General features: G+C 37.2%; 1 protein-coding gene across 24 annotated transcripts in view; it reads right to left on the bottom strand.

The window, feature by feature from the left end:
* The window catches only part of PSD3 (pleckstrin and Sec7 domain containing 3), a 646,842-nt gene that overhangs the window by 228,701 nt on the left and 390,502 nt on the right, over positions 1-27,639 (bottom strand). For all 24 annotated transcript variants that reach the window (XM_070253277.1, XM_070253287.1, XM_070253276.1 and 21 more), the window contains one exon: positions 8,975-9,064. In XM_070253277.1, the coding sequence (XP_070109378.1) occupies positions 8,975-9,064 (90 nt within the window). The remainder of the gene's footprint in view (positions 1-8,974; positions 9,065-27,639) is intronic.

Genomic DNA, 27,639 nt, shown 5'->3' on the forward strand with positions numbered 1-27,639 from the left:
TTCACTATTAAGTACACACTTCTTTATCTAAAGCAATCAATATAATATAAAAATTAACATTTGAGAGATGTGATTTGAGTTTACAAAGAAAAAAATGACATTAAGAACACTCCCAATACTTAGATTGAAAGGATACTTAAAGATCACATATCGAGTTTTTCCAGCTTCTTTGCCACAGAATATTTTGCTCAAAAAACATGAGTATTTGGGCACAACAGAAAACAGAGCAACAAGTTCTGGTTGGGGCAGGGAGTGGTGACAGGCAGGGGCAGGCGCTGATGCTGTGAGCTCCAGGAGCCTGAATGGAAACCCTGAAAATTAGGTACTCAGCCCAAATATCTTATTTTACAAAGAAACTAAGGCACAAAGAGGTGCAGCTATCACCCTGAGCCTCCATTACTAGTCACTAGCATCACTAAGGCAGGCTCGGAGCCCAGTGACTTCCACAACCCAGTCACAAAAGCTAGAGCAGTGTGAGAAGCAAAGCAGCCAATGTCTATGAACACGAGGATGCATTCTAGATGGCACGATGCTGCCCACTGGACACACAGCATCCTATCTCATCTTCAGAATCACTCTTGGTGAGGAAGGTGTCATTATTCATGTTACACAGGAGAAAGCTGAGAAAAGTTAAGCTGCCTGCCCACAGTGAAACACTGGGCTTGCTTTCCAGATCTGACACCGCTCATTCCACATGCCCACAAAGCCTCCATGACATCCTGCCTAACAGCGCCAACAGGAACTCAGAGGAAACCACCAGGCTTTTCTACCAATAATGCTCTTCACACCACACGGAGTAGAACAACGGTGATAGAGGAAGCGACAGAGGGGCAATCTGGAAAAACAATTTAGCAACAGAAACTAATTCAATAGCTGATCTATTTCCCTCAATACTTTCACCACTCACGTCCAAGCCACCATTCCTTCTTGTGTGGACTCCCGTAACCATTTCTTTACTGTCTTTTCTATTTCTACTACTTCCTTCCAAACAATTCTCCACAGCATCCAGGGTAATAATAATAATTTTTTAAAAAATAGATTCATGTGATTTTCAACACTTGAAAATAATTCCCATTGCCTTTTTCTTAATACACCATTGTTTTTAACACTGCTACACAGTTATATCTAACCTGTTGAGCATGATAGTCAGTACTTTGAAAGAAAGACCAAGAGTAGTAAAATTTCATTAAGGTAATTTTTAAATGATACCTAAATCTCTGGCTGAATGGAGAAAAACTGCCCCATTTGCCTTTCTTTTTAGTGGACTTTCTTTTTCCACTGAATATTTTGAGATAATTGTAGATTCACATGCAGCTGTAAGAAATAAGAGATTTCTTATACCGTTTGCTCAGTTTCCTCCAATGGTAACATTGGCAAAACTAGAGTATACTATCACAACCAGAATACTGACATTGATAAAACCCAATCTTATTCAGATTTCTGCAGTTATACTTGTCCTCACTGATAATAATGGCAGCAAAGATGAAAGAGAATAGAGCAGAACTAGGGGAACTGTTGCTTAAGGGGAGCCTTTTGGTAGAAAGAAGTGCAGGGCCATTCTCAGCATCAAGTGTCCAGGCTGCTGCCCAATGAGAGGGTCCAGGTAGACAGGAGAGGGGCCTGGGAAGTGGGCTGCACTGGCTCTGCTCTCTCTTTTTCAGAAGAATCCTTACAGCTCGTGCTGTTCACTGTGTAAACAGGTCCTTTTCAGAGTTTGAGCTTATAAAAAATTGCTTATCTCTAAATTTTTAATGGCTGATTTTTTATTTTTGCTTATCCTTACATACAACTGTAATTGATTAAAAAGCCTAATGGTTATGAACCAGCATAGTATAATTTTACATTTCCTAATTACGTTTCTTCCTTGTCCAACAAAACACATTAATCTTTATTTAAAACGTGGCGTTCTTTCTTGATCTTTTGAGTCTGTTTAAATGCTACCCTCCTGGCTAATTTCTCCATCATTTTCACAAATTATTTTTCTCTAAATATACAAAATGAGAAAACTGCATTTAAAACAAAACATATAATGCTTTCAGCCAACTACATGTGTTAAGGAATGGATGCAGTTGTAACCTATATATTTTTAGAGACTTTTTTTTAAAAAACCTCACCTAAATTCTGTTTCTTGGGAAAGCAAGGGAGAACAAATGCATATGAATAAGAACTTTTATTTAACAATTCACTACATTATTTACCATTTCACTAGCGGAACGAAGCATGTGAATTCCACTAAGCCAGGCAGCTGACTTACATTCTTTCAATTCAACTGCTACTCCCAACCACCCAGCAAGCGCACGCGCACACACATACACACTTTACCCTTAACTGCAAACCTGAGAGTGAAAAAACTTTTAGTCTTCCCTTAAGAGACTGCAAGCTAATTTCAAAGTTAATAAATTCCCAAGTAAACGAGACAGAAGTCAGCCATTTCTACCAGAACTTAAATTTCCTAAGAATATTCTAAAGTCAAACATCTAATCATAAGCAATAGCCTGAAAGGATGGCATGCTATTGACTTGCCCAAGCAAGATTTATTTCCTTTGCTTTGTAATGATTTACAGTGGCAATGACGTGTAACTGCAATTACTCTTAAAGCTATTTGTGTACTTAAGCAGATTTAGGAGGAGGTATGTTTTAAAACACTCGGCGAATTGTATTCAGTTTTGTTTTTTAGTTATGTTAAGATCATTCTGAAAGACCTGGGTGTTTTGTGGTGGTGTTTCTGTCCTCTCCTTCCTTAAGATGATGTTGTTGGGCCCCAAGGCAAGCTGCTCCAAAACAGCGCACAGTGGCATACTGGTTCTTTTGAATTAAAGTCACTTGAGAAGCAAAAAGGAGTACTGTGACCTTCCTGACCCTGTGCCCCTGAAGCAGGAAACGTCTCCCACGTGAAAGGCGCCCTGCCTCGGACCAGGGACAGAGAGACACCCTCATCACCAGAGCTGGGGGATCAGGGCAGGAGTAACCTTGGCATATTTTTATTAATTTACTACCCCAAGCCCAAACTCTGCTTAGATTCCTTACTAATCAAGCACCCAAACCTAAGTTTCTTTGTCCTGTCAATTCCTCACAAATTTATTGTTTGTTTGTGTAAAAAGTATAAAAGATGCCTGCTTTGGTCACTTCTCTCATCATCATTTTTATGATCTCCCATACATACACATTAAGTTGGTTTTTCTCGTGTTACTGTCTAGTGTTAATTTATTATTAGTCCAGCCACAAGAATTCAAGAGGGGTAAGGAGCAAATTTCCCCTTTCACGACAATACAAAAATTCTTAAAGAAGGTATTTTTTAGCTAATTTTTTTTCTAATTCCTCTTTGCACTTATTGAATTTAACCGCTGTTCAAGAAAAAAAATTAAAAACCTAACCATGACTAGGATAAAAATATTAAGGAGAACATTATTTGAGTATCAAGTGATAGGCAGCAAAAAGAAAACTCGGATAGAAAACAATTAGGATTTCATGTTTCATTGTCAAAATATTCAGTTTGATGCCTCCTCAAAATGAAATTATTGTGCAACCAATAACAGACCTTCCACCCTATATGTTCCTATGCCGCTTTTCACTGGCTCCTTTTCTCTTATTTCATATTGTTTCTTCTCTTGTTTCATACGAATATATTTTGAAATAGCTACTTCCCCTCTAAATATGTAAATAACTGGGGGTCACCACCCATCCCTGTGTCTCTCTGTTATGTGCAGCAGTACCCCCTTATCCACAAGGTATATGTTCCAAGAGTCCCGTGGATGCCTGAAACCACTGATAGTACCAAACTCTATATATACTATGTACATACATACCTGTGATAAAGTTTAATTTATAAATTAGGCACAGGAAGAGATTAACAACAATAACTAATAACAAAATAGAACAATTATAACAATATACTATAATAAAAGTTCCTGTGGATCTCAGAATCTCAGCATATGACTTAAAGGAAGCATTGTGCAGCTTCTCTTTGGCGTGGCCAAATTGCCAGCATCACTACTTTTGCACGTTGGGGCCATTATTAAGTAAAATGAGGGTTACTTGTACACAAGCACTGCAATTCTGCGAGAGTCAATCTGCTAAGTGAGACAGCTGCTAAGTGACTAATGGGCAGGTAGCATGTACAGCATGGAGACACTGGACAAAGTGATGTTTCACATCCCAGGTGGGATGGAGCAGAACGGCGTGAGATGTCATCATGGTACTCAGAACGGTGTGCAATTTAAAACTTGTGAATTGTTATTTCATTTGATGTTTTCAGACCACAGTTGACAGAGGGTAACTGAAACCAAGGAAAGTGAAACCATGGATAAGGGGGGACTACTGTAAGGAGAAATGAAGATTATCAACCAACAGAGTTAGAAATGGAAAGCAGATTGGACTGAAAATAAAAATGCAGGTTTTGTATTAAAACCAAGAATAGAGGTTTACAGGAAACTTAGAAAAAAATAAAACGTAGGGAAACAGAAGGCAAAGGAGTAAGGTGCTACATTTTGAACATGAGATAGAGGAACATTCAAGTGAATTTTTTAATTCTTCTGCAAAGAGTTTCAGAAATACACATATGATGACATGCCAACACTCTCCCTAGTCCCTTGGTATCTGCCCCTGAGGAGACCAAGTGGAAGAGATCCCCAGACTAAAATAGTCAAGAGTCTATGGAAACTGCTGAAACAGCAGCAATCCCTGACCTGAGCCTTGCGGTCTAGGACTCTCCACTCGGAGAAAACACAAGAGAGGAGGCAGACATCAAGCAACACTTCTTCCCCAGAGATTTTGAGTCATTTCAAATAATTCACATCTCCATTAATATTCTAGAATTATCTTGACATCTTTAAAGAGGACAAAAACTAATATGCTTCCTCAAAGCTTCTTCAAGATTCCAGTACTAGTTTAAGACCGAATTGTCCTCACCTTGCAGCACTTCCTCTCCACTTATAGCATCAAAGACCCAAACCAAACATAAGATATAAAAATGTGGCAAGAGGGGTAGGCCCAGGAGAAAGGGACAGTTAACAACATAAAAAGCCAAGAGAAATATAGGGTTAACCAAGGTTCACTTTCAGGTGCCTACACAACGCAAGCAATGCAACAGGTTAAGACAGACTTTACAGAACAAATGCTTCTTGTAGAGGCTTTTGATAGCTATTCTTTAGAACCAACAAGTCTTTGGCAAGAAAGCAAGCCATAAATGAGGAGGATTCAAAATTTTACCATAAAAGGAGGAAACAGTCAAGGTTAGGGTCACAGATTGTTCCTTTTAAAGAGCAAGAGGATGCCTGTGCTTAGCCTAAAAAGGTCTAGGGAATAGAGGTCTTGGTCTGTTGACAAGAGTCCCACTTGGCCCTAGGAGTTGTACAACACCTTAGGTCCAAATACCCACAGGATGGGATGGAGTCCCTTTCCAGTTCACTTTGAGCCAGATAAAGAACAATATTAAAAATAAAAAGGTCTAATAGCTAACACATATAGCATTTCCTACATGCTAGGACTCTAAAGGCTTTATATATTAACTCATTCAACTATTAAAACAACTAGATGAGATGGGTACTAATAAAATCTCCCATCTCACAGATGAGGAAGTTGAGAGACAAAAGTTTAAATGACTTTGCTCACAATCCCTCAGCTAGCAAGAGAGGGGAGCTGGGGTTAGAACCCAGGAAGTACAGTTCCCAAGTCCATAATCAGAATCATCACACTACACTGTCTCTCAGGAAACTGAGCCTCCAATCCAGAGCCGGCCCACATTTTACATCCTTATCCCTCTCTATTCATGTCCTTATGAGTTTTATTATTTATTAGAGAGTCTTAGGAATGCCTTATTAAATCTATCAGAACCAAAAGCAGAACCTCCCCTTTCCCTTTCTTTTCCACCTTGTCTCCAGGGACACTCAAAGGTAAACCACTGCCACGTGTTGGGATGGGCAGGCCTTGTAGAGCAATAGAACATCCCAGATGGTTTGGTATATTTCACTGAATGAATTACTGTCTTGATGTGATGAGGTAATAGGGAGGGGCACTAATGAGAAAGAGAGAACATTAATGTTTATGCGAGGGAGATGAAATGGAATAATTACCTAAATAAAAATCAAAGTAAGTCTTCTACTGAAATTGTACCTATCCTCCAAAGGCCTATCTCAAAGATCACATCTCCCAGCCAGACTTCAGCTTAAAGAACCTAAATAATATTCTGTTGATGCTTGGCCTTTGGTATCTCACTTATTACAATTTATACCATAGGTTTATCTATAACATACTTGAAGCAACTTGTGCGGAAAAAATTATTAGCACAAGGCACTCTATCTGTTTAGGTCATCGGAGTGAAAGGGAAACTGCAGTGGGAGTGGAAGTTGTGAAAAGGGGTCAACGTACCCCCCCAGCCCTCTAGGGCAGTCTAAGGCAAATTCAAAGCAAGATAATAACTGAAGTCTCTGAATTGAAGGCTTGAAACAAGTTTCTCATTTTTCATACATTTAAGTATGTTAAGGTCTTTTTTTTCCATAACCATTTCTGTTGAGAACAAGCAGAATTCAGATTATACTTTTATTTTAATATGGAATAACTGTCCATTTTAAGGGAGAAAAAAACCCCTCCATCTTTCTCAATAGTTTGTGATCTCTGAGGACAGGGACCCATTTGGTTCCAGCGAGTTCTCCAAGTCCACACACCTGGCGAACATACCGTGGGCCTTCATAAATATTCTCGACTACACAACCACAACCACACTCAACAAGAGACAGAAACCTAAATGCTACTTTTGATTCAAAGAAATCTAAAAGTAATGACTTCTATATGTAACCATAAAAGCCTCGTTTCAATCCAAGTAACTTTAAGCTTCTTATCTCATAAATTAAACCGAATGTTCTACATGCCTGTAATTTTCTAAGTTGGAGAGGGGGTGGAAGAAGAGAGAGAGGAGTTACTCAGAACCTGTAAAATGATACCAAACGTTTTTGGGTTTATCTGTCTGTATGTATGTATCTGTGTGACACGTATATAATCATATTTCTCCCCCCCAAATTCAAATGAATATTCCACCCAATAATTAATCTCAGCAGATAATCAAGAGATAGCTATGGAGAGAGAGAGAGAAGAAAGAGGCACAAAAGAAAAATAAAGAAAACACAAGAGAAAGGGGAAGACAGAAATAGACCAGCAGGAAGAAAGGAAGGGAAGGGAATGGGAAAGGAATAGCCACATAAAGAGTGAAATGAAACAAAAACAGTTCGAAGAAAACTTTTCCTTGTTGAAACTTCCAGTAAAATCCAGATTCCTGCCGAAATGGAAAACTCTCATCTTGGGTGAGTGACTGGCTGAGGTTTGTTATGAAAGGAAATCAATATTTTACTTGACAATTTCCACTCTAAATGCCACTGTCATTTTCAGTGCCATTTCGTTGTCATCTTCCCACAGTAAATAAAGAATAGTATAATACATATTATTCCCCCTGAGCTTTGTAAACAAGATCTCAATCGCACAACTCCAATAAATCATCCAGCAAATTCTTGGCAGAGTAAATCAAAGAAAACACGTTTACCCGAGGTGAACGGCAGCCACTGGACTGTGCATTAACCAAATTTGGTTTCAGACAGCTCCACCAAACACGCTCTAAATCTACCCAATAATTTGCCCACAGCCATGCTGCCATGAGCCACCACTAAAATCTAAAAACTTCACTATGAAAATGTTTCCCATCAGTTTTCATTTCTGATGTAACTTGGTCAAAGCCTCTTAGACAGACTCCATTATTTTCCATGTTAACACCGCTAGGCTGAAAAAGAGGCTTTCTTTGTCCCGTTAATGTGGGTCTACTGTACAGCTTCAGTGGATATATGGAACATATTTATCATGTCTCAATCCAACACCTCTTATCTCCCATTCCCATGTGGAACTGTAGCTTTAGAAATGGCAACAAATCTACAAAGAAACAACTTGAAAAATACCTTCCTTATAGAGTTACTTTTCTTGCTGCTTTTTTCATAATGTAATTTTTTAATAAGCTACAATTAAAGTCAGTAAGACTTAGAATCTCATAATACCATAGTTTTATAAGCTTCTTCCATTTTATATAGTATGTATGTCTTTCCAAATCTGGCAGAACCCTATTCTATATATTTTACATAGTTTAAAAATCACATAAAACATAATAAAGGACTTATCTTTCAACTACATTTCCATATTATACCATGATTCAAATGTGCCACCCTTCTTAGCAAATTCATTCGAAGGAACTGATTCCAAAAGAAATCTACAAGTGTATAAAGTTTTTTAAAAGAAGGCTAGAATCAAACAGAAATCTGTAAAAGTCACATTCTCGACATACACATCTTATCCTGAACTTCTAAAATATTCACATCCGTTATCAATCACTATTTTATATTTGATGAAATGTGTATCTCCTTTATGCTGCTGCAGAACATTATGAATTCCAAAGTTGATTTTGCTGTCTCCTTGAAATCAATTTGATGATAGGGATAAACATGGTGATTATTACCAATAATGAAGCCAAGTGCTAATAATTCAGGCGTTCTACAATTATTATGTTTAATTTAGTCTATTTCCAGAGACAACCTGAGTGGCTCTGTGACTAGGGACTGAACATAGGCAGAAGTACTTCCATTATAGTCTGCAAACTCTTTCTTGTTTCCATAGCGAAAATACCTTCGTGACTTTTCTCAAGTGATAACAGTCTGCTTACAAATAAATAAAAAACCGCCCACTACTTTTATCAACAATTATTCCAAATCTACTTATTATCCCACCATTATTGATTACAATGTGGACTTTTAGGAATTATTAATTGAAGGGTACTTTGCAGTCTGACGCATCAAGGACAAGACCCAAGAGAAACATCATCAATAAAACCAAAAACAAAAGAACAAAATACTTAAGTGATCCTTAGGCTGTCCATTTTGAATTAAAAAGCAAGCAGAAAATATAAACATAAGTATATTTTAAAAGCCAGTATTTCAATGCTTACTTTCAGGAGATCCTTGGAGAAATCACCACCCTCATTTACCCCTTGGAGGTTTGCAATGAACTCCTGGCAGGTCATCTTCTTTCCAATATTCTGGAATATAGGCAAATAATACATCATAATGACATATATGGAATTAAGATTAATTCCTAAAATGTGATCAAGCAAAGCAAGATTGATTTGGATTTCAAAACATGAATACACACCCCTTCCCAGAACATATATATATACACACACACATACATAGAATACAAATTTATATGTACAACAAAAACAGACGGTTTATTATGCTTTTAAAACTGTCATTAAATATAAGTAGCAAAATTACGTCAAACCTTTATTTTAACTTAAGAAAAAATCTGAAAAATCTATACATTTATATAATTAACAGTTTTTAATGAAAAATATAGATTAAAATGACATTTCTGAGCTTAATTCTAACAGCTGTTTATTTGCTTGTTTATTTGTATTTCCTAAATACTGTCCAGAACTATGAAGGATCTGAGAATTTAGCTTACTTTCAAGCTAATAAGACTAGTCTGTCAATCTCATGAATACTGGCAGAAGTAGTAAGACTCCTGGGGCAGACACACAGGAATTTACCACAACAATAGGGATTAGCCAGAATATCAGCATTTTCTTGCTCCAGTCCCAAGTCTCATTTCTCACAGAGCAACTTGTGTTGGGCCAGCTGACACCTGCACATGCAGTGGATTGTGATACAGGCAAGGAACCCTGAGATTTGGGAACCTGAATCTTCATACTGGGCAGTAAGCATGCTTGCTCCTTTGCTCTAAACCGAGAAGCCAGCTTTTATCTTCCAAAGCTATAAGCAGACCTATCCATTGCTCTGGGGTTACCACACCTTCCAAAAGCTGCTCGCTATAGAAATAATCTTGAAAGATAGACCAGAACAAAGGCAACCAAAGCTTCTGTTCACAAAAGGTGCAGAAAAGCAAGAGACCAGTGGAGAAGTGTGTCCACACACACTGCCAAGCCGACTCAAGGATAATAAGTTTAACTAAAGAAAATCTCATTAATAAACAAAACATAATTAGAAAATCTAAACTACAAAAAGAGAAAAGATACAAATATGCTGACTGGGAAAACTAATAAAATTACTATGACAGAGAATCACCTCCTATGCCAACACCAATCAACTGGTCAAAGCTGCCAGTTGCGAAGGATTCTGAGGTTCAGTCTGAACACTAGCAGAAATCCATCACAAGCACAGGAAAGGGATAAAGAACACAGACAAGAGGCACAAATATGGGATCTCCGGCAAAATGCGGTCCAGGCGAACCCGAAGTGCACCCACATATTAATATCCCTGTGCACAACACACATACAAGGAAAATGTATGTTCTGCAAGGCTATTTTATTCATAAAAGACTAAGAGTGAGGTAGAACAGTAGTCTTCAAGCTGGGGCAGAATACTGCTGGAGGTAAAGACTGTAAAGGGATGCAATGCCATAGAGAGTTTTCAGTGAGCACGCATACAGAAGCTTAACTTTCAAAGTGCAGATGTGCCTGAGAACCTACAACCTATGTGTCTTAAAAGTAACAGCTTCCTACTTCCCCTTTTACGACTGCTCTTCTACTTTACAACGTGAAACCCAAGCTACCTAATTAATTATAGTGAAAATGCTAAATATTTTTTGTTAAAAATCTTGCTTCTTCCATCATCAAAGAGGGCATGATCAGACTTTACATGAAAGACTGGATGAATGTTTTAACGAGAACTGGCTTTGCCAACTAACTTACTTGGTAGACAGTTCCCGTAATTTGAATAAATTAAGTCTGCAGTCCTAAGTTGTGATAAAAATTTATTTAAAGCACAGAAAGGAACTTTAATGAAAAATACTGTTTCACAACATTATATTGAATAAGACATCTCAATTTTCCCAATCTTACCAAGTGTATCAGATCAAACAGTGCGCCTCAAGGTAAAAGCAACAAGCATCATCAATAGTCATTTTGACTGACTTGGCAAGCCCTTTTTAGATGTGTTCTGATGATTTGAGAAAACGAATGAATAATGACTAGGCAGCAAATTCTTTTCCAAGTCAGGTGGATTCCAATTCTCTTCTTTTTAACAAAATTAAAAGAGGACATAATTTAATCCTCAGTTAAAAAACAAAATGTTTTTTAATATAAGATTTGGTGAATTCAAATACTTGTATCATTATCTGTTTTTTAATCCATTTTGTATTGTTAACAAGGACAAAAATTTCTTTTGGAATGACTGATATTTAAAAACTTCAAATCTTATAGTCATAGGAAAATGGAACTTTCAATTTACACAGTTTTTTGTTGCAAATAAGTATCAACAATAATCAATAAAACATTCCCAAGTATAAAAGCATATTACACGAGGAAAAAAAAACTATGGAAAAGTAGACAAGTTATGAATACTAGGAGAAAAAGAAATGGAATATAATGAGTTGATTTTTTTATATAATGGAGGAGAGCCAACTCACTGTATCTTTTAAAATATCAGCTTTATTGAAATATAAACTTCACCCTTTTGAACAATTTAGTAATTCTTAGTATACTGAAGTTATGCAGCCATCACCACTATCTAAGTTCAGAACATTTTCATCACCCCAAAAAGACACTCTATCCAGCAGCAGTCACTCCCCAAATCTCTCCCCCCATCCCCACTACCCACTTCCCGGCCACCACTGACCTGCTTTACACTGACATGGATGTGCCCAGAGAGGACATTTCAAATAAATGCAATCATAGAAACCGTGGCCTTTAATGACTGCCTTCTTTCCTTTAGCATAATGCTTTCAAGGTTCATCCCTACTGTAGCATGAATCATTTTATTGTCAAATAACATTCCATTGTATGAATGTACCAAATTCTGTTTATCCATTTAGAAGTTGATGGATATTTGGTCTGTTTCCACATTTTGATTATTGAATAATGTTGCTGTAAGTATTTGAGTGCAAGTTTTTGTGTAGACATACGTTTTCATTCCTCCTACGTACGCAGCTCAATAGTGGGATTGCTAGGTCATAGGGTAACTCTGTGCTTAATCATTTGAGGAACTGCCAGAATGTTTTTCAAACTAGCCACACCAGTTTGCAGTCTCATGACAAGTGTATGAGAGTTTCAATTTCTTTACATCCTCACCCACACTTACCTACCCTTTTCATTTTAGCCATCCTACTGGGTGTGAACTGGTATCTTCTGGTTTTGATTTGCATCTCCCTAAGGACTAATGATGTTCAGCATCTTTTCACGCACTTATTGGCTATTTGTATATATTCTTTGGGGAAACGCCTATTCAAATCCTTTGCCCTTTTCTTATTGTCTTTTTATTGTTGAGTTGTAAGAGTTCTTCATATATTCTGGATATAAGCTCCTTCTCAGTAGATAATTTGCAAATATTTTCCCTCATTCTGGGGGTTGTCTTTTCACTTTCTTCATGGTGTTCTTTGAAGCACAAAAAGCTTTTAATCTAGATGAAATCCAATTTATCTATTTTTTTCCTTTGGTTACTTATGATTTTGGTGTCACGTGTAAAACATTACTGTTTAATCCAAGGTCACAAAGATTTACTCCTATGTTTTCTAAGAGTTTTATAGCATTAGCTCTTACATTTAGATATTCGATGCATTGTTGCATTCATTTTTGCACAGGGTAAGAAACACAAATGTAACTTCACTCTTTTGCACGTGGCTATCCAGTTGTCCCAGCACCGTTTGTTGAAAAGGCTATTCTTTCCTCCAGTCTCAGCATCCTCGTCAAAAATCAACCGACCATAAATGGAAGGTTTACTTCTGAATCTCAATTCTATTGCATGGATCTAGATGTCTGGTTTGATGCCAGTACAATATTCTCTTGATTCCTGTAGCTTTGTAGTAAGTTGTCTTCGTATTTGCATTTTTTATTGTGGTTAAAAAAATGCATAAAAAATTTACCATCTTAACCATTTCTAAGTGTACAGTTCAGTGTTAAGTATAATCACGCTGTTGTGAAATTTATGTCCAGAACTTTTTCATCTTGCAAATTGTAAACTCTATACTCATTAAAAGACAACTTCCCTTTTCCCCTTCCCCCTAGCCTCTGGTAACCATCATTCTACTTTCTGTTCTATGAATTTGACTACTTCAGATATTTCATATAAGTGGAATCACCAATTATTTTCTTGTAATAACTGGCTTATTTCACGTAACAAAATGCCCTCAAAGTTCATCCATGTTGTAGCATCTATCAGAATTTCCTTGTTTCTTAAGACTGAATAAATATTTCATTATATGTCTACACCACATTTTTGTTCATCCATGCATCTGCTGATGGACATTTTGGTTGCTCCACTTCTTAGCTATTGTGCATAGTACTGCTATGAACAGAGGTGTGCAATATTTCTTTGAGCTTGTGCTTTCAATTCTTTCGGATTGACACAGAAATGGGATAGTTGCATCATGTGGTATTTCTATTTCTAATTTTTTGAGGAACCTCCATATTATTTTCCACAGGACTGCACTATTTTACAATCCCACCAACACTGTACAAGTGTTTCAGTTTTGCCACATACTCACCACACTTGATATTTTCTGGGTTTTTTTTATAGTAGCCATCCTAATGAGTTTGAAGTGATATCTCATTGTAGTTAAACTGGCATTTTCTCTGATGATTAGTGAATGTCGAGCATCTTTTCATATGCTTGTTGGTTATTTGTATATACCATCATCAGAGAAATGTCTATTCAAGTCCTTTACCTACTTTTAAATTGGGTTGATTTTTTTTGTTGTAGATTTCCAGGAGTTTGTTACATATTCTGGATACTAACTCTTCATCATATATGATTTGCAAATATTTTCTCCCATTCTATAGGTTTCCATTTCACTGGGTTGACTGTGTCCTTTGATATACAAAAATTTGTAAGTTTGATGTAATCCCATGTCTATTTTTGTTTTTGTTGCCTGTGATTTGAGTGTCATATCCAAGAAATCATTGCCAAGTCCAATGTCATGAAGGTTTCTTCTAGGAGCTTTATAGTTTTAGGTTTCATATTCTGAGTTAATTTTTTACATGGCATAAGGGTCCAACATCATTGTCTCGCTTGTGGATATCATTTATTCCCAACACCGTTTGTTGAAGAGACTGTCATTTCCCAATGAGTGGTCTTGGCTCCCCTACTGAAGATCACTACACCATAGATGCAAGGGTTTATTGTTGGGTGCTGTACTCTACTCCATTGGTCTATTTGCCTGTCTTTATGCCTCTTCTGATTATTGCAGCCTTTGTAATATGTTTTGAAATCAGAAAGTATGAGTCTTCCAATTTTGTTCTTCTTTCCAAAGTTGTTTAGGCTATTTACAGTCCCTTGAGATTCCGTACGAATTTTAGGATGAATTTTTCTATTTCTACAAAAAATGTCATTGGAATTTTGATAAGGATTGTATTTAATCTGTAGATCACTTTGGGTAGTATAGACATCTTAACAATATCATCTTCCAATCTAAGAACATGGTAAGCCTTTCCATTTATTTGTGTCTTCTTTCAGTAATGTTTTGTAGTAAGTTTTGAAATCGAGAAGTGTAAGCCTCCAATTTGTTTCTCCTTCTCTGGTTTGTTTTGGTTGTTCAGGGGTCCTTTGCATTTCCACATGAATTTCAGGATTAGCTTATCAATTTCCGGGAAAAAAAAAAAAGTCCAAGTGGGATTTTGACAGTGATTGTGTTGAATCTGAAGATCACTTTGGAGAGCGTGCCATTTTAATCTAAGTATTCCAATCCATCACCATGGAATAACTTTCCACTTTCTGGTTTCTTTCAACAATGTTTTATAGTTTTCAGTGTCAACGCATTGATCTTACTTTGTTCAGTTTATCCTTAAGTATCTTATTGTTTCTGATGCTATTGTAAACGAAATGAATTTCATTTTCATATTGTTCATTGTCAGTATATAGAAATACAATTGATCTTTGTACATTCAACTTTTATTTATATTTTTGCTAAAGACTGCCACCTGAGCTAACATCTTTTGCCAATCTTTTTTATTTTTTTTTTGCTTTTTTCTCCCCAAATCCCCCCAGTACATAGTTGTATATTTTACTTGTGGGTCCTTCTAGTTGTGGCACGTGGGACGCCGCCTCAACATGGCCTGATGAGTGGTGCCATGTCTGCACCCAGGATCCGAACCAGCGAAACCCTGGGCCACAGAAGGGGAGCACACAAACTTAACCACTCGGCCACACGGCTGGCCCTTGTATATTCAACTTTTATTCCGCAGCTTTGCTGAACTTTTTTTTTTTTTATTCTAATAGAGTTTTTATTTTCCTTTCACAGATTTCTCAAGGTTTTCCATAAACAAAATCAGGTCTTCTGCAAACAGAGATAATTTTACTTATTCCTTTATAATCTTGATGCTTTTTATTTCCTTTTCTTATCCAATTACTTTGCCAAAAATCTTCAACAAGTTACATACAAGTGGCAAGAGCAGACATCTTGTCTTGTTCCTGATCTGTGGGATAATTTTCCACCTCTCACCACTAAGTACAATGTTAGCTATGAGATTTTCGAAGATGTTCTCTTTCAGACTGAGGAAATTGCCTTTTATTCCTGGTTTATTACATGTGTTCTTTTTAATCATGAAATGATGTTGGATTTTGGCAAATCCTTTTTCTGTCTTTACTGAGATGATCATGTAGTTTTTCTCTTTTATTCCATTAATAGAGTATATTGGATTGATTTTCATGTGTTGAACCAATCTTGCTCTCCTGGAATAAATCTCAAATGGTCAGGATGTATAATCCTTTTTGTATGTTGCTGGGTCAGGTTTTTTGTTTTTTTTTTTTTTAAGGATTTTTGTGTCAATAGTCACAAGAGATATTCTTAAGGGATACTGGTTTTCTTGTGATTGCTGTGTCTGGTCATGGTTTCAGGGTAATACTATTTTCAAAGAATACTTTGGGAAGGGTTCCCTCCTCTTATTTTTTCTCAAGATTTTGTGAAGGATTTATATTAAAATTTTTTTAAATGTCTGGTACAATTCACAAGTGAAGTCATCTGGTCTTGGGTTTTTCTTTGTGGGAAGTTTTTCTTTCTACTGATTCAATTTCCTTACTAGGCTATAGGTCTATTAGGATTTTCTATTTCTTCTCGACTCAGTTGCAGTAGTTTTTACTTTCTAGGAATTTGTCCATTTCACTAGGTGATCTAATTTATTAACATACAACTGTTGATAGTATTCACTTATACTCCTTTCTATATCTGTAAGGTAATAGTAGTGTCCCCTCTTTCATTACTGTTTTTAATATTGAGTCTTCTTTTTTCATGGTCAGTGTAGCTAGCCACATGTCAATGTTGTTGATCTTTTCAAAGAATAAACTTCAGGTTTCAATAAAACGCTTCTCTATTGTTTTTCTATCTCTATTTCCTTTATTTCTGCTCTATATTATTTCCTTCCTTCTGCTTCCTTTGGGTGTAGCTTGCTTTATTTTTGTTTCTCATACTGGAAGGTTAGGTTATTGTTTTGAGATTATTCTTTTTTTAATATAGGCATTTATAGCAACAAAATGGCCTCTTAGCACTGCTTTAGCTGCATCTCATAAGTTTTATGCTGTTTTCATTTTTACGCATCTCAAAGTATTTTTTTAATTTCCCTTGTGAATTTCATCTTTGACCCTAGGTTATTTAGGAATGTGTTGTTCAATTTCCACAAATTTCATTCTGTTAATGATTTCTAATTTTATTCCATTGTACTCAGTGAACATACTTTGTATATTTTCACACCTTTTCAATTTATTGAGACTTGTTTTACGTCCCTTCCTGGAGAATGTTCTATTTGTACTTGCAAAAAATACATATTCTGCTGTTGTTGGATGGACTGTGCTATAGACGTCTGTTAGATTTAGTTGGTTTATAGTGTTCTCCAAGTCTTCTATCTCTTTGTTGATATTCTGTGTAGTCATTCTAAGCATAATTGCAAGTAGGGTATTAAAGTCACAAACTATTATTGTTGAATTGTCTATTTCTCCCTTCAATTCTTTTTTCCCAGATTTACTGAGATATAATTGACATATAACACTGGGTAAGTTTAAGGCGTCCAACATGACGATTTGATATGTGTGTGCATACACAGTGAAATGATTACCACAATGACGTTAGTTAGCATATCCATCACCTCACATAGTTACCTTTTGTGTGTGTGTGTGGGAGGGGGGGTAATAAATTTCCTATTTACTATCTTAGCAACTTACAACACAGTCCCTGGCAATCACCAATCTGCTAATTCTATGAGTCGGGTCTTTCCTTTTCTCCCAACTTTATTGAGATACAATTGACATATAACATTGTGTAAGTTTAAGATGTACAACATAATGATTTGATATATGTAGACACTGCAAAATGACTGCCACAATAAGCTTAACACATAAATTACTTCACATATTTACAATTATTTTTGTGGTGAGAACTTTTAAAATCTATTCTCTTCTGACCCATAGTCAGATGCATTATCCATTGCACAACTGGCCCACCACTAAAAATCTATTCTCTTAACAATTTTCAAAAATACAATACAGGGCCCAGCCCTGGGGCTGAGTGGTTAAAATTCAGTGCGCTCCACTTTGGCAGCCTGGGTTCTCAGGTTCAGATCCCAGGCATGGACCCGTTCCACTCACTAGCCATGCTGTGGAAGTGTCCTACATATAAAATAGAGGAAGAATGGCAGAGATGTTAGCTTGGGATTCGTTTTCCTCAAGCAAAAAAGAAAGCAGGAGGATTGACATCAGATGTTAAATCAGGGCAAATCTTCCTCAGTAAAAAAAAAAAAAATTACAAAATACAGTATTGTTAATTATTGTCATCATGCTGTACATTACATCCCCAGAACTAATGGATCTTATAACTAAAAGTTTGTACCCTTTGACAACCTTCACCTATTCCCCTCCCACACACTTGACCCTGGCAACCACCAATCTGCTTTCTGTTTCTACAAATTTGGTTTTTTTAGATTCCATTGTAAGTGAGATCATACAATATCTGCCTTTCTCTTTCTGACATTTCACTAGCATAATACCCCCAAGGTTCATCCATATTGTCACAAATGGCAGAATTTTTTCTTTTTTATGGCTGAATAATATTCCATTGTGTGTGTATATGTATGTATTTATGTATGTGTGTAGATATAGATATATATACATATAGATATATCACATTCTCTTTACCCATTCTTCCATCAACAGACACTTAGGTTGCTTCCATGCCTTGGCTGTTGTAAATAATGCTGCAAGGAACAGGAAGGTGCAAGTATCTCTTAGAGATAGTGATTTCCTTTCTTTTGAATGTATATCCAGAAGTAGGATTGCTGGATCATATGGTACTTCTATTTTAATTCTGAGGAACCTCCATACTGTTTTACATAATTCATGTACTAATTTTCCTTCCCACCAACAGTGCACAAAGGTTCCCTTTTCTTCACACCCTTGCCAGCAGTTTTTAATTCTTGTCTTTTTGACAACGGGTATTCTAACAGATGCTATCTCACTGTACTTTTGATTTGCAGTTTCCCGATGACTAGTGATGGTAAGTATCTTTTCACGCACCTGTTGCCCATTTGCATATCTTCCTTGGAAAAATTCAATTCCTTTGCCCACTTTTAAATCAGATTATTATTAGTAGTATTGCTGTTGAGTTGTATGAGTTCTTTATATATTTTGTCTATTAATCCCTTATCAGATATATGATTTACAAATGTTTTCTCCCATTCCATAGGTTGCCTTTTCATTTTGTTGATGGCTTCCTTTGCTGTGCAGAAGCTTTTTAGTTTGATGTGGTCCTATTTGTTTATTTTTGCTTTTGTTGCTTTTGCTTTTACTGTCAAATCCTAAAAGATCATCGCCAAGTCTGGTGTTAAGGAGCTTACCTGCTACATATTCTTCTAGGAGTATTGTGGTTTCAGATTTCATGTTCATGTCTTTAAACCATTTTGAGTTTATTTTTGTGTATGGTGTAAAAGACAGTGGTCCAGTTTTCTTCTTTTGCATATGGATATCCAGTTTTCCCAACACCATTTATTGAAGAGATTGTCTTTTCCCCATCGAGTATTCTTGGCTGCTCCCATGTCAAATATTAGTTGATAGTATATGTGTGGATTCATTTCTGGGTTCTCAATTCTGTTCCATTGGTCTACGTTTTTATGCCAGTACCATACTGTTTTGATTACTACAGTTTTGCAGAATAGTTTGAAATCTGGAAGTGTGATGCATCTAGCTTTGTCCTTGCCCCCTAGGGATGAATCCCACTTGATCATGGGGTATGATTCTTTTAATGTGCTGTTGAATTCGGTTTGCTAGTATTTTGTCAAGGATTTTTGCATCTATATTCAGTGGCCTGTGATTTTCTTTTCTTGTAGTGTCCTCACTTGGCTTTGGTATCAGGGTTATGCTGGCCTCATAAAATGAGTTTGAAAGCGTTTCCTCCTCCTCTTGAATTTTTGGAGAAATCTGAGAAGGACTGACAATTTATCATGAAAGGATATTGCATTTTGTCAAATGCTTTTTCTGTATCTCTTGAGATGATTATATGATTTTTATCTTTCATTCTATTAACGTGATGTATCACATTCACTGATTTGTGTATGCTGAAACATCCTTCTTTAAATTGGACAACCTAGAAGAAATGGATAAATCTTTGAATTCACCAGTGAAACCATCTGGTGCTAAGCTGATCTTTGTTGAGAGGTTTATGATACTGATTTAATCACCTGGTTATTCATCTATTCAGGTTTTCCATTTCTTGGTAGACTGTATGTTTCTAGGAATTTATCCATTTCTTCTAGGTTGTCCAATTTGTTGGTGTATAATTGTTTATAACAGTCTCATAATTCTTTGTATTTCTGTGGTATCTGTTGTAATGTCTCCTCTTTCATTTATAATTTTATTTATTTGAGTACTCTTTTTTTCTTGGTTAGTCTAGCTAAAAGTTTGTCAATTTTGTCTATCTCTTCAAAGAATCTACTCTTAGTTTTGTTAATCTTTTCTATTGATTTTCTATTTGTATTTCATTTATTTCTGCTCTTATTTTAGCTCTAATCTTTATTTCCTTCCTTCTGCTAACTTCGGGCTTAGTTTGTTCTTCCTCTTCTAGTTCCTTGAGGTGTAATGTTAGGTTGTTTATTTGAGATCTTTCTTTTTTCTTGACATACGCACTTACAGCTATAGCATCCTCTTAGAACTGCTTTTGCTACATCCCATAAGTTTTGGTATATTCTGTTTCCATTTTTTATTGTCTCAAGGGGTCTTTTTAATGTCCCTTTTGACTTCTTCTTTGATCCATTGGTTGTTCAAAAATGTGTTCTTTAATTTCCACATATTGGTGAATTTTCCAGCTTTCCTCCTGTTATTGATTTCTAGTTTCATACCTTTGTGGTCAGAAAAGATACTTGATATAATTTTTATTATCTTCAATTTGTTGAGACTTGTTTTGTGGCCTAACATGACCTATCCTAGAAAATGTCCCATGGGTACTTGAAAAGAATGTGTATTCTGCTGTTGTTGGATGGAATACATTCTGTATATGTCTGTAGGGTCCACTTGGTCCACAGTACCATTCACATCTGTTTCCTTATTAATCTATCCATTGGAGGAAGTTGGGTATTAAACTCCCAAATGTTGTATTGCTGTTCATTTCTCCTTTTAGTTGTTAGTACTTGCTTTATATATTTAGGTGCTCCAATATTGGGTGCATAATGTCCCTTCCATTCATCAGTTGTTTATCCATGTATTTACGGGCTGCATTATTAAGTGCCTATACTGATTAGAATTGTTATATCCTCTTGATGGATTGACCCTTTTATCATCATAAAATGTCTTTGTCTGTAGTAATTTTGGTCTTAAAGTATATTTTGTTGATATTAATATAGCCACACCAGCTCTCTTTCAGTTACTATTTGCACAGTACTTCTTTTTCCATTCTTTTACTTTCAACCTATTTACCTGTGAATCTAAGGTAAGTCTTCTGTAGACAGGACACAGATATTTTTAATCCATTTTTCTAATCTTTTAAGTCCAATGTCAGGATTTCCTCAGGGACAGTTTCTATTGACAGCTATCTTTCACTGTGTATGGGCCATACTTTCCTGTTTCTTTGCAAGTTTCATAATTATTTGTGGAAAAGTTATATGGCAACTCTGTAAATCAGATTGCTCCCCGTCCCCAGCTGTTTGTTGTCACTGTATTGCTTGTTTAGTGGCTTTTCCAACACTAATTCTGTAAAGCCTACATTCTTTGTTGTGTGTGGCCACTGAAGTCTCTGCTCCGCTAGCTTAGTAGTCAGCTTATTGTTGGACAAAGATTTCCGTAAATGCCTTGAACCAGTAAGTACCCAAGCCTTTGCCATGAGGTTCTATGTGCATGCTGAGGCATATTTTCAGTGCTCCAGGAGGCAGTTTACAAGTCTGTCTTAGTCTTCACTTTCTGCTTGAGCAGAATCTCAAGGTCAGATAGAGGTGAGAGCTTAAGGCCTTCTCAGGTTTTCCCCAGGCATGCAGACAAAAATTTCCAAGAATATGTCAAAGCTTACAAAAGCCCTTTTATATGCCTTATTTCTCAGCTTTTCCTCTTAATATTTTTGGTCAGTCTCTTGTTGCCCCAACTGTCACCACCACCTCAAGCAGCAGTAATGCTGAACTATAGCCACATGCTCTGGAGAAAAGACTATTTTCACTGAATGAGCACAGAGTCAAATCAAAGAGAGGCAAGGCCTGTGAGTGAGGATTTTCCAGGGAGTTGCCAGACAATTCCCTGGGAATGGAGCTTTTGGAGGATCTCCAAACTGCCCACTCCAGTGGATGCTAGGCTTCTGTCTGCATAGCTACTGTGACTGTGAGGCTGTCGGTTTTCAAGATCACTGTAGAGATGGGGAGAGGAGGATGGCAACAGGGCAAGTGAAGACACCACACAAAGCTTCTGACTCATGGAAATTCAGCTGGTTGTTTTTTCTTCAATAAACACTCTTTAGGTTGTTGCAAGCCTCTGGTTAATTTCCAGAGTTCTGAAACTGTTGATTTTGGTCTTTTTTTGCCAGTGTTCTTACTGTTTTTTGGAGGAGCAGATTTTCAGAAGTACTTACTGTCATTTGGAAATGCTTCTTCCTCACTATGATCTTTAGATTCTAACGAAAGACTATTTTTTAATATCAATAATGTCCACATGAAAAGCTCTCTTTTTCTAAGTTTTAATTACTTAAACTTACACTAAAAAAATTTAGATTATTACTTAAACTGGAAGAAAGGATAGTTTTTTCAAAATTCTTTTGGAAGACTCATGAGCAATATTTAAAGATCACTAGGTCAAAAATGCTACTTTAAGACATGAATTTCTACTGTAAGGCGTAAATAAAACTTTCATCATTTAACTAACAATAATTATGTTTTATAACATTTAAAAACAATAGTAAAGGCCCCAAAGTTATTTTCATTTATAAAATCATACCTCGTTCCAAATTCAGATTTATTTTATTTACTAGCTTATTTGGCCTTGCCTTTTCTATAGTTTCACAGTGACCCTAGCATTGCCTACATTAATATAAAGATACCAATTTGACTCACACAGGCTTTGAAACAGCCATAAGGAAAGTAGCAATTAGAGGGAAAACGGATATGTAAATTCAAACCAACAAAAAACAATTTAAAAATTCTGGGTCCTTCACAGTAAGGAAGCATCAGTGCAATCACCCAATACATTGTACCAAAATTTGTCTGACCAATGCAGGGAAGGAATAAAGATAACCACGATACATGGCTTTCTATGGGCCGAAGACGCCCAACAGCCTCTTGAATACTTGATTAGTTGAGTTTGTTTATATCTGCCATTTACTGAGCTGCTCTGACTCACTGGTAATTCCTCTAGCTAAGGTTTAGGAGCAAAGCAAAGGGTCAGATCAGTCCATTTTGCACCTTACTGAGATATATATTTAAACATTCCCCAAGTTTTTATACCATTTTATGGGGGAGTAAAAGTAAAATGAAGTAAAGTTTTTATCATCAAGAAACACTCCTTATGATATGTGGATTGTTTTCTCCTTGTTATACCAGATTGTCTCAATTATTCTGAAATACTATTATTCAGACAAACGCTGTCCCCTGAACAAAGCTAGCTCTAAGCATCGACTCTGTATCTCAGGGATTCACAGGCAGCAAAGGGAAACTCACATCGTCATGCTTCTATGCATTTTCTTCTCAAACTGACTGATAACTTTGGAACAAATTAGCCCTGTTCTGAAACAAATGCTGGCAGCTGCATGCCAGGGCAGTGCTTTCACAGCACTGTCTCATACTCCGAACTCCTTCCCGTTGAAGGAGCACAGCATGGAGATCTGAACAGGCCTCCTTATGCACTGAGAAGCATGGAAACTGTCCCTTGAAATGAATGCAACATTTCCAACCAAATCAGATGCTCAATGAATATGAATCTCTGGATCATTACCTTAATAATCAAACCTAAAAAGATAACACAAAATAGAAAATCCACAAAAAGTAAGAATTTTATTTGAAATCTCAAAATACCGGACAGGCCGAAATCTTGTGAGCCAAACAGGTACTATCCTTAATGAGAGAAAATATTCATCAAAAAGTCAAAAACCCTAGACTGAGTGTTCACATCTTCAGACAAATTTAAGGCTATTCTCCAAAATGATAATATTGCCATTTTCAAATATATTTTCTTACAATACAAAAGAAAGCTGTTTTCTACATTTTCTTTTAAAGATATATTAAATGCCTTTTAGAGAGCAATTCTTTGATGAATTTATCATTTCTGAAAAACTTAACTCAGGTATGTTTTTAACACATTCCCACCTAGAATGTTAAGTAGAAGGATCATCTTCAACTTCACCCTACTATGTTTGGGGGAGGAAGTAGAAGGTTTCATGGACTAAGGGCAATAGTCTGGAAGAGATAAATTCTGTAAATTTCTGTAAAGAACCAGAAAGGAAATATTTTAGACTTTACAGACCATAAGGTCTTTGTTACAACTATTCAACTTTGTCATTGTTTTTATTTTATTTCTTTGTTTCTGAGGAAGATTAGCCTTGAGCTAACATCTGCCACCAATCCTCCTCTTTTTGCTGAGGAAGACTGGCCCTGAGCTAACATCCATGCCCATCTGCCTCTATTTTATGTGGGACACCTGCCACAGTGGTGCATAGGTCTGCACCCGGGATTCAAACCAGCAAACCCCAAGCCACCAAAGCAGAACGTGCGAACTTAACCGCTGCACCACCGGGCGGCCCCTCAACTTTGTCATTTTAGTATGAAGATGTAAACAAATGGGTGTGGCTGTGTTCCAATAAAACTTTACTTACAAAAAGAGGCTGTCAGCTGGATTTTGCCTGTGGATCATACTTTGCCAACTCCAGTATAAAAGAAAACTGGAAAGAGGTAGTAGTGGTATTGAGGATGACATCATGAGTGACCACACAAATAGATTAGGCATCCTCACGTCTAATTAGCAGTAGGCATGAAATTAGCATGCCTAATTTCAGATTTTCCCTTTGCTAAAGTTATGGCATTTCTTCCCAGCCCAGCAGATAATCAGCTCCCAATTTTACTGGTAACAATGAGAGCAAAGGGGGAAAGTTAAGATGGAGAAAGAGTTTCATTCTTAACAGAGTCATCTAGAAACCATATAAGCTACAGTCCAAAACTCAGCAGAAGTTGACCAAGACTCTGCTTTGAGTATGACTTCCCTGACAACCTGGGGAATGGAACCTCCCACCAAGCTCTAGCCAAGGCCTAACCTAAACTCAGTCCTAAGAGAAAGCTGCTAACAGGGCCAGCTGTCTCAGTTAAGTATTCATCAAGAAAGCAGACTACAGCATATACTCGGACCTAGACGTTGAAGAATTAGATAAAATAATCCTAAAATTTTTCATTTTTAACAGTGTAGTCTGGAAGCTTTGTAGAAACGTTTTAGGAGAAGGTAAAAGCTCTCATGATCCATTGGTAAAATCTGGCTTATAAATCTTAGGATATTAAAAACACAGCAGGCATACCCTCCCACATGACAATTCCACCTCCTCTAACATGTTACGATAAATGGTGAAAAAGCATACTACTGATTTGGTAATTACTTCAGTTCTGTAGCTCTGCTAAAAGCTCCTATATTTTGCTTTTGTTTTGCATGCTTCTCTATCAAATAAGCTTAATTGTGTTATGCTGCCCTCAGGTGTCCATTTTTTTATATACATGATCAGTGGGCAAAGCAGGATCCTATCTAAATTTCCAAACCAGGAAGCTATAGCTGTGATATTCAAAGTGTTCTTTCATAAACCCCAATCACAGAACTAATGTAAGTGTTAAAAGTTCAACTTCAGGGATATCTGAAATATTACCGAAATTTTTCCTACCACTTGTGTAATACATTGCTGTTGAAAAAGGAACCAGAAGTGGCATAAAGAAAAAAAAAAATATATGACAACTGAAAAGGAATACTGCATGCAACACAGTGATTCTCAAAGTGTGGTTCCCGGATCGTGTTGAAGGTGTCTGTGAGGGCAAATCTATTTTTATAATAAGGCTAAAAACGGTTTTTACTCTCTTTCTCTCACAAGTTACAGTGTGGAGTCTTCTAGAGGCTACATGACTTGTGATATACTGGAACAGACTAAATGCAGAAGCAGAGAATCTAGCTGTCTTCTATTTAACCAAATCTGAAATAGATTTGCAAAAAATTTTAAATACTTTTTTTTACTAATTTTTTGTTTTTCTAAGTACAATTATTGTTCATAAAAAGTATTTTATTCATTTAACGAGTTTACTTAATGCTATTTTTAAATGATTTAATAAATAGGTATTTTTAAATCTTACCCATTTTAGTGTCTAATATGGTAAATATTAATAGGTATAAACAAAAGCTCTTTGGAGTCCTTAAAAACTTTTAAGAGTATACGGGGATCCTGAAACCATAAAGTTTGAGAAGTATTGTAGCAGATTCTCTCACTACTTCATAGAAAGTGTTTGCTCTAAAATTTGAGAAGATAAAGGAAAAGACACTGACCTCATTATCAAATTAAAAAGACCAACTCAACTCGACTTCTCACTTGATTGTCATAGAAGGACAGGCATTAAATTACATAATGGGGTTCGAGGTCGGAGGTTCCAATCACCATCCTCAATTCATCGCTCCCCAAATCATTTGCAGGAAGAAAGGAAGAGCAAAAACTGACTTCATAGAGTTTCACCTGCTTTCCTTTATCATCTTCTACCAATGAGCTTATTCAAATGAGGAAAACTCCTAACGGTAAGAAGGGATGTAGTGACTGAATAATGTCCAAATTAAACAATCTGAGGTCCCTAAATGAGCCCTATTGACTTGGCTGATAAAAGCTATCCGTGTTGTGTTTTCTAGGTTTCAACCTATTGTAAAGAAAAACCAGAACTACCTCCCAAAAAAGAAAAGAGTTAAGAAAGGAAGAGGTGGGGATAGGGAGGGAGAAACGTAGGAAAGGAAAAAAAGAAAGGAGGTTTTCATTTTGAGGGGTCATAGAAGCCAAGAAAATCCACCAGTGCATGATTAATTTTGACATGCTTAAACAAGGATTCCTGTTAAAATCTAGGTAGTTGCCAATTTGACAGTGAATTATATTCTAAAGGCCATTTTTAAATTGAAAAATTTGAAATCATGACATTTTTCTATAAAAACATTTCCACAGATGATGGTTAGGTTCTCAGGCTATTCCATAAATGCTCACTCGGGTGACAGAAATCCTAACAGTAAAACTAAACTCTATCCCCCACTAGAAACTCTTGGAAACTCTGAATCTAGATCCCTGATTCTGTGAACTTTCAGTGTCACTCACAAGCTCCAGGGACGAGAGCCTGGTGGAAGCCCCTGCAGCTGGGGAGCTTCCAATCAGGGGAAAAGAAGACTGGGCACAAGGAGCTAGAACAGAGGACTCCCGGGGAAGGAGGCAGTGCGGCCTGATGAAATTAAGACCAAGGCTGGAATCTACAGCAGGGTAAAGCTCAGATAGAAAAGAAGAATAAACGCCAGGATGGCTTTCCTAGCAGCGGGCATCAAGGCTGTGGGGCAGCACAGCAGGAAGAGGGATCCACAGAGGAGACAGGAGGAAGGGAGGGCATCGAGGCTGTGGGGCAGCACAGCAGGAAGAGGGATCCACAGAGGAGACAGGAGGAAGGGAGGGCATCGAGGCTGTGGGGTAGCACAGCAGGAAGAGGGATCCACAGAGGAGACAGGAGGAAGGGAGGGCATCGAGCTGCAGGGCAGCACAGCAGGAAGAGGGATCCACAGAGGAGACAGGAGGAAGGGAGGGCATCGAGCTGCAGGGCAGCACAGCAGGAAGAGGGATCCACAGAGGAGACAGGAGGAAGGGAGGGCATCGAGGCTGTGGGGCAGCACAGCAGGAAGATGGATCCACAGAGGAGACAGGAGGGAGGGAGGGCATCGAGGCTGTAGGGCAGCACAGCAGGAAGAGGGATCCACAGAGGAGACAGGAGGAAGGGAGGGCACCGAGGCTGTGGGGCAGCACAGCAGGAAGAGGGATCCACAGAGGAGACAGGAGGAAGGGAGGGCACCAAGGCTGTGGGGCAGCACAGCAGGAAGAGGGATCCACAGAGGAGACAGGAGGAAGGGAGGGCACCGAGGCTGTGGGGCAGCACAGCAGGAAGAGGGATCCACAGAGGAGACA

This window comes from Equus caballus, chromosome 27 (genome assembly GCF_041296265.1).
Source record: "Equus caballus isolate H_3958 breed thoroughbred chromosome 27, TB-T2T, whole genome shotgun sequence".
Taxonomy (NCBI): Eukaryota; Metazoa; Chordata; class Mammalia; order Perissodactyla; family Equidae; genus Equus; species Equus caballus.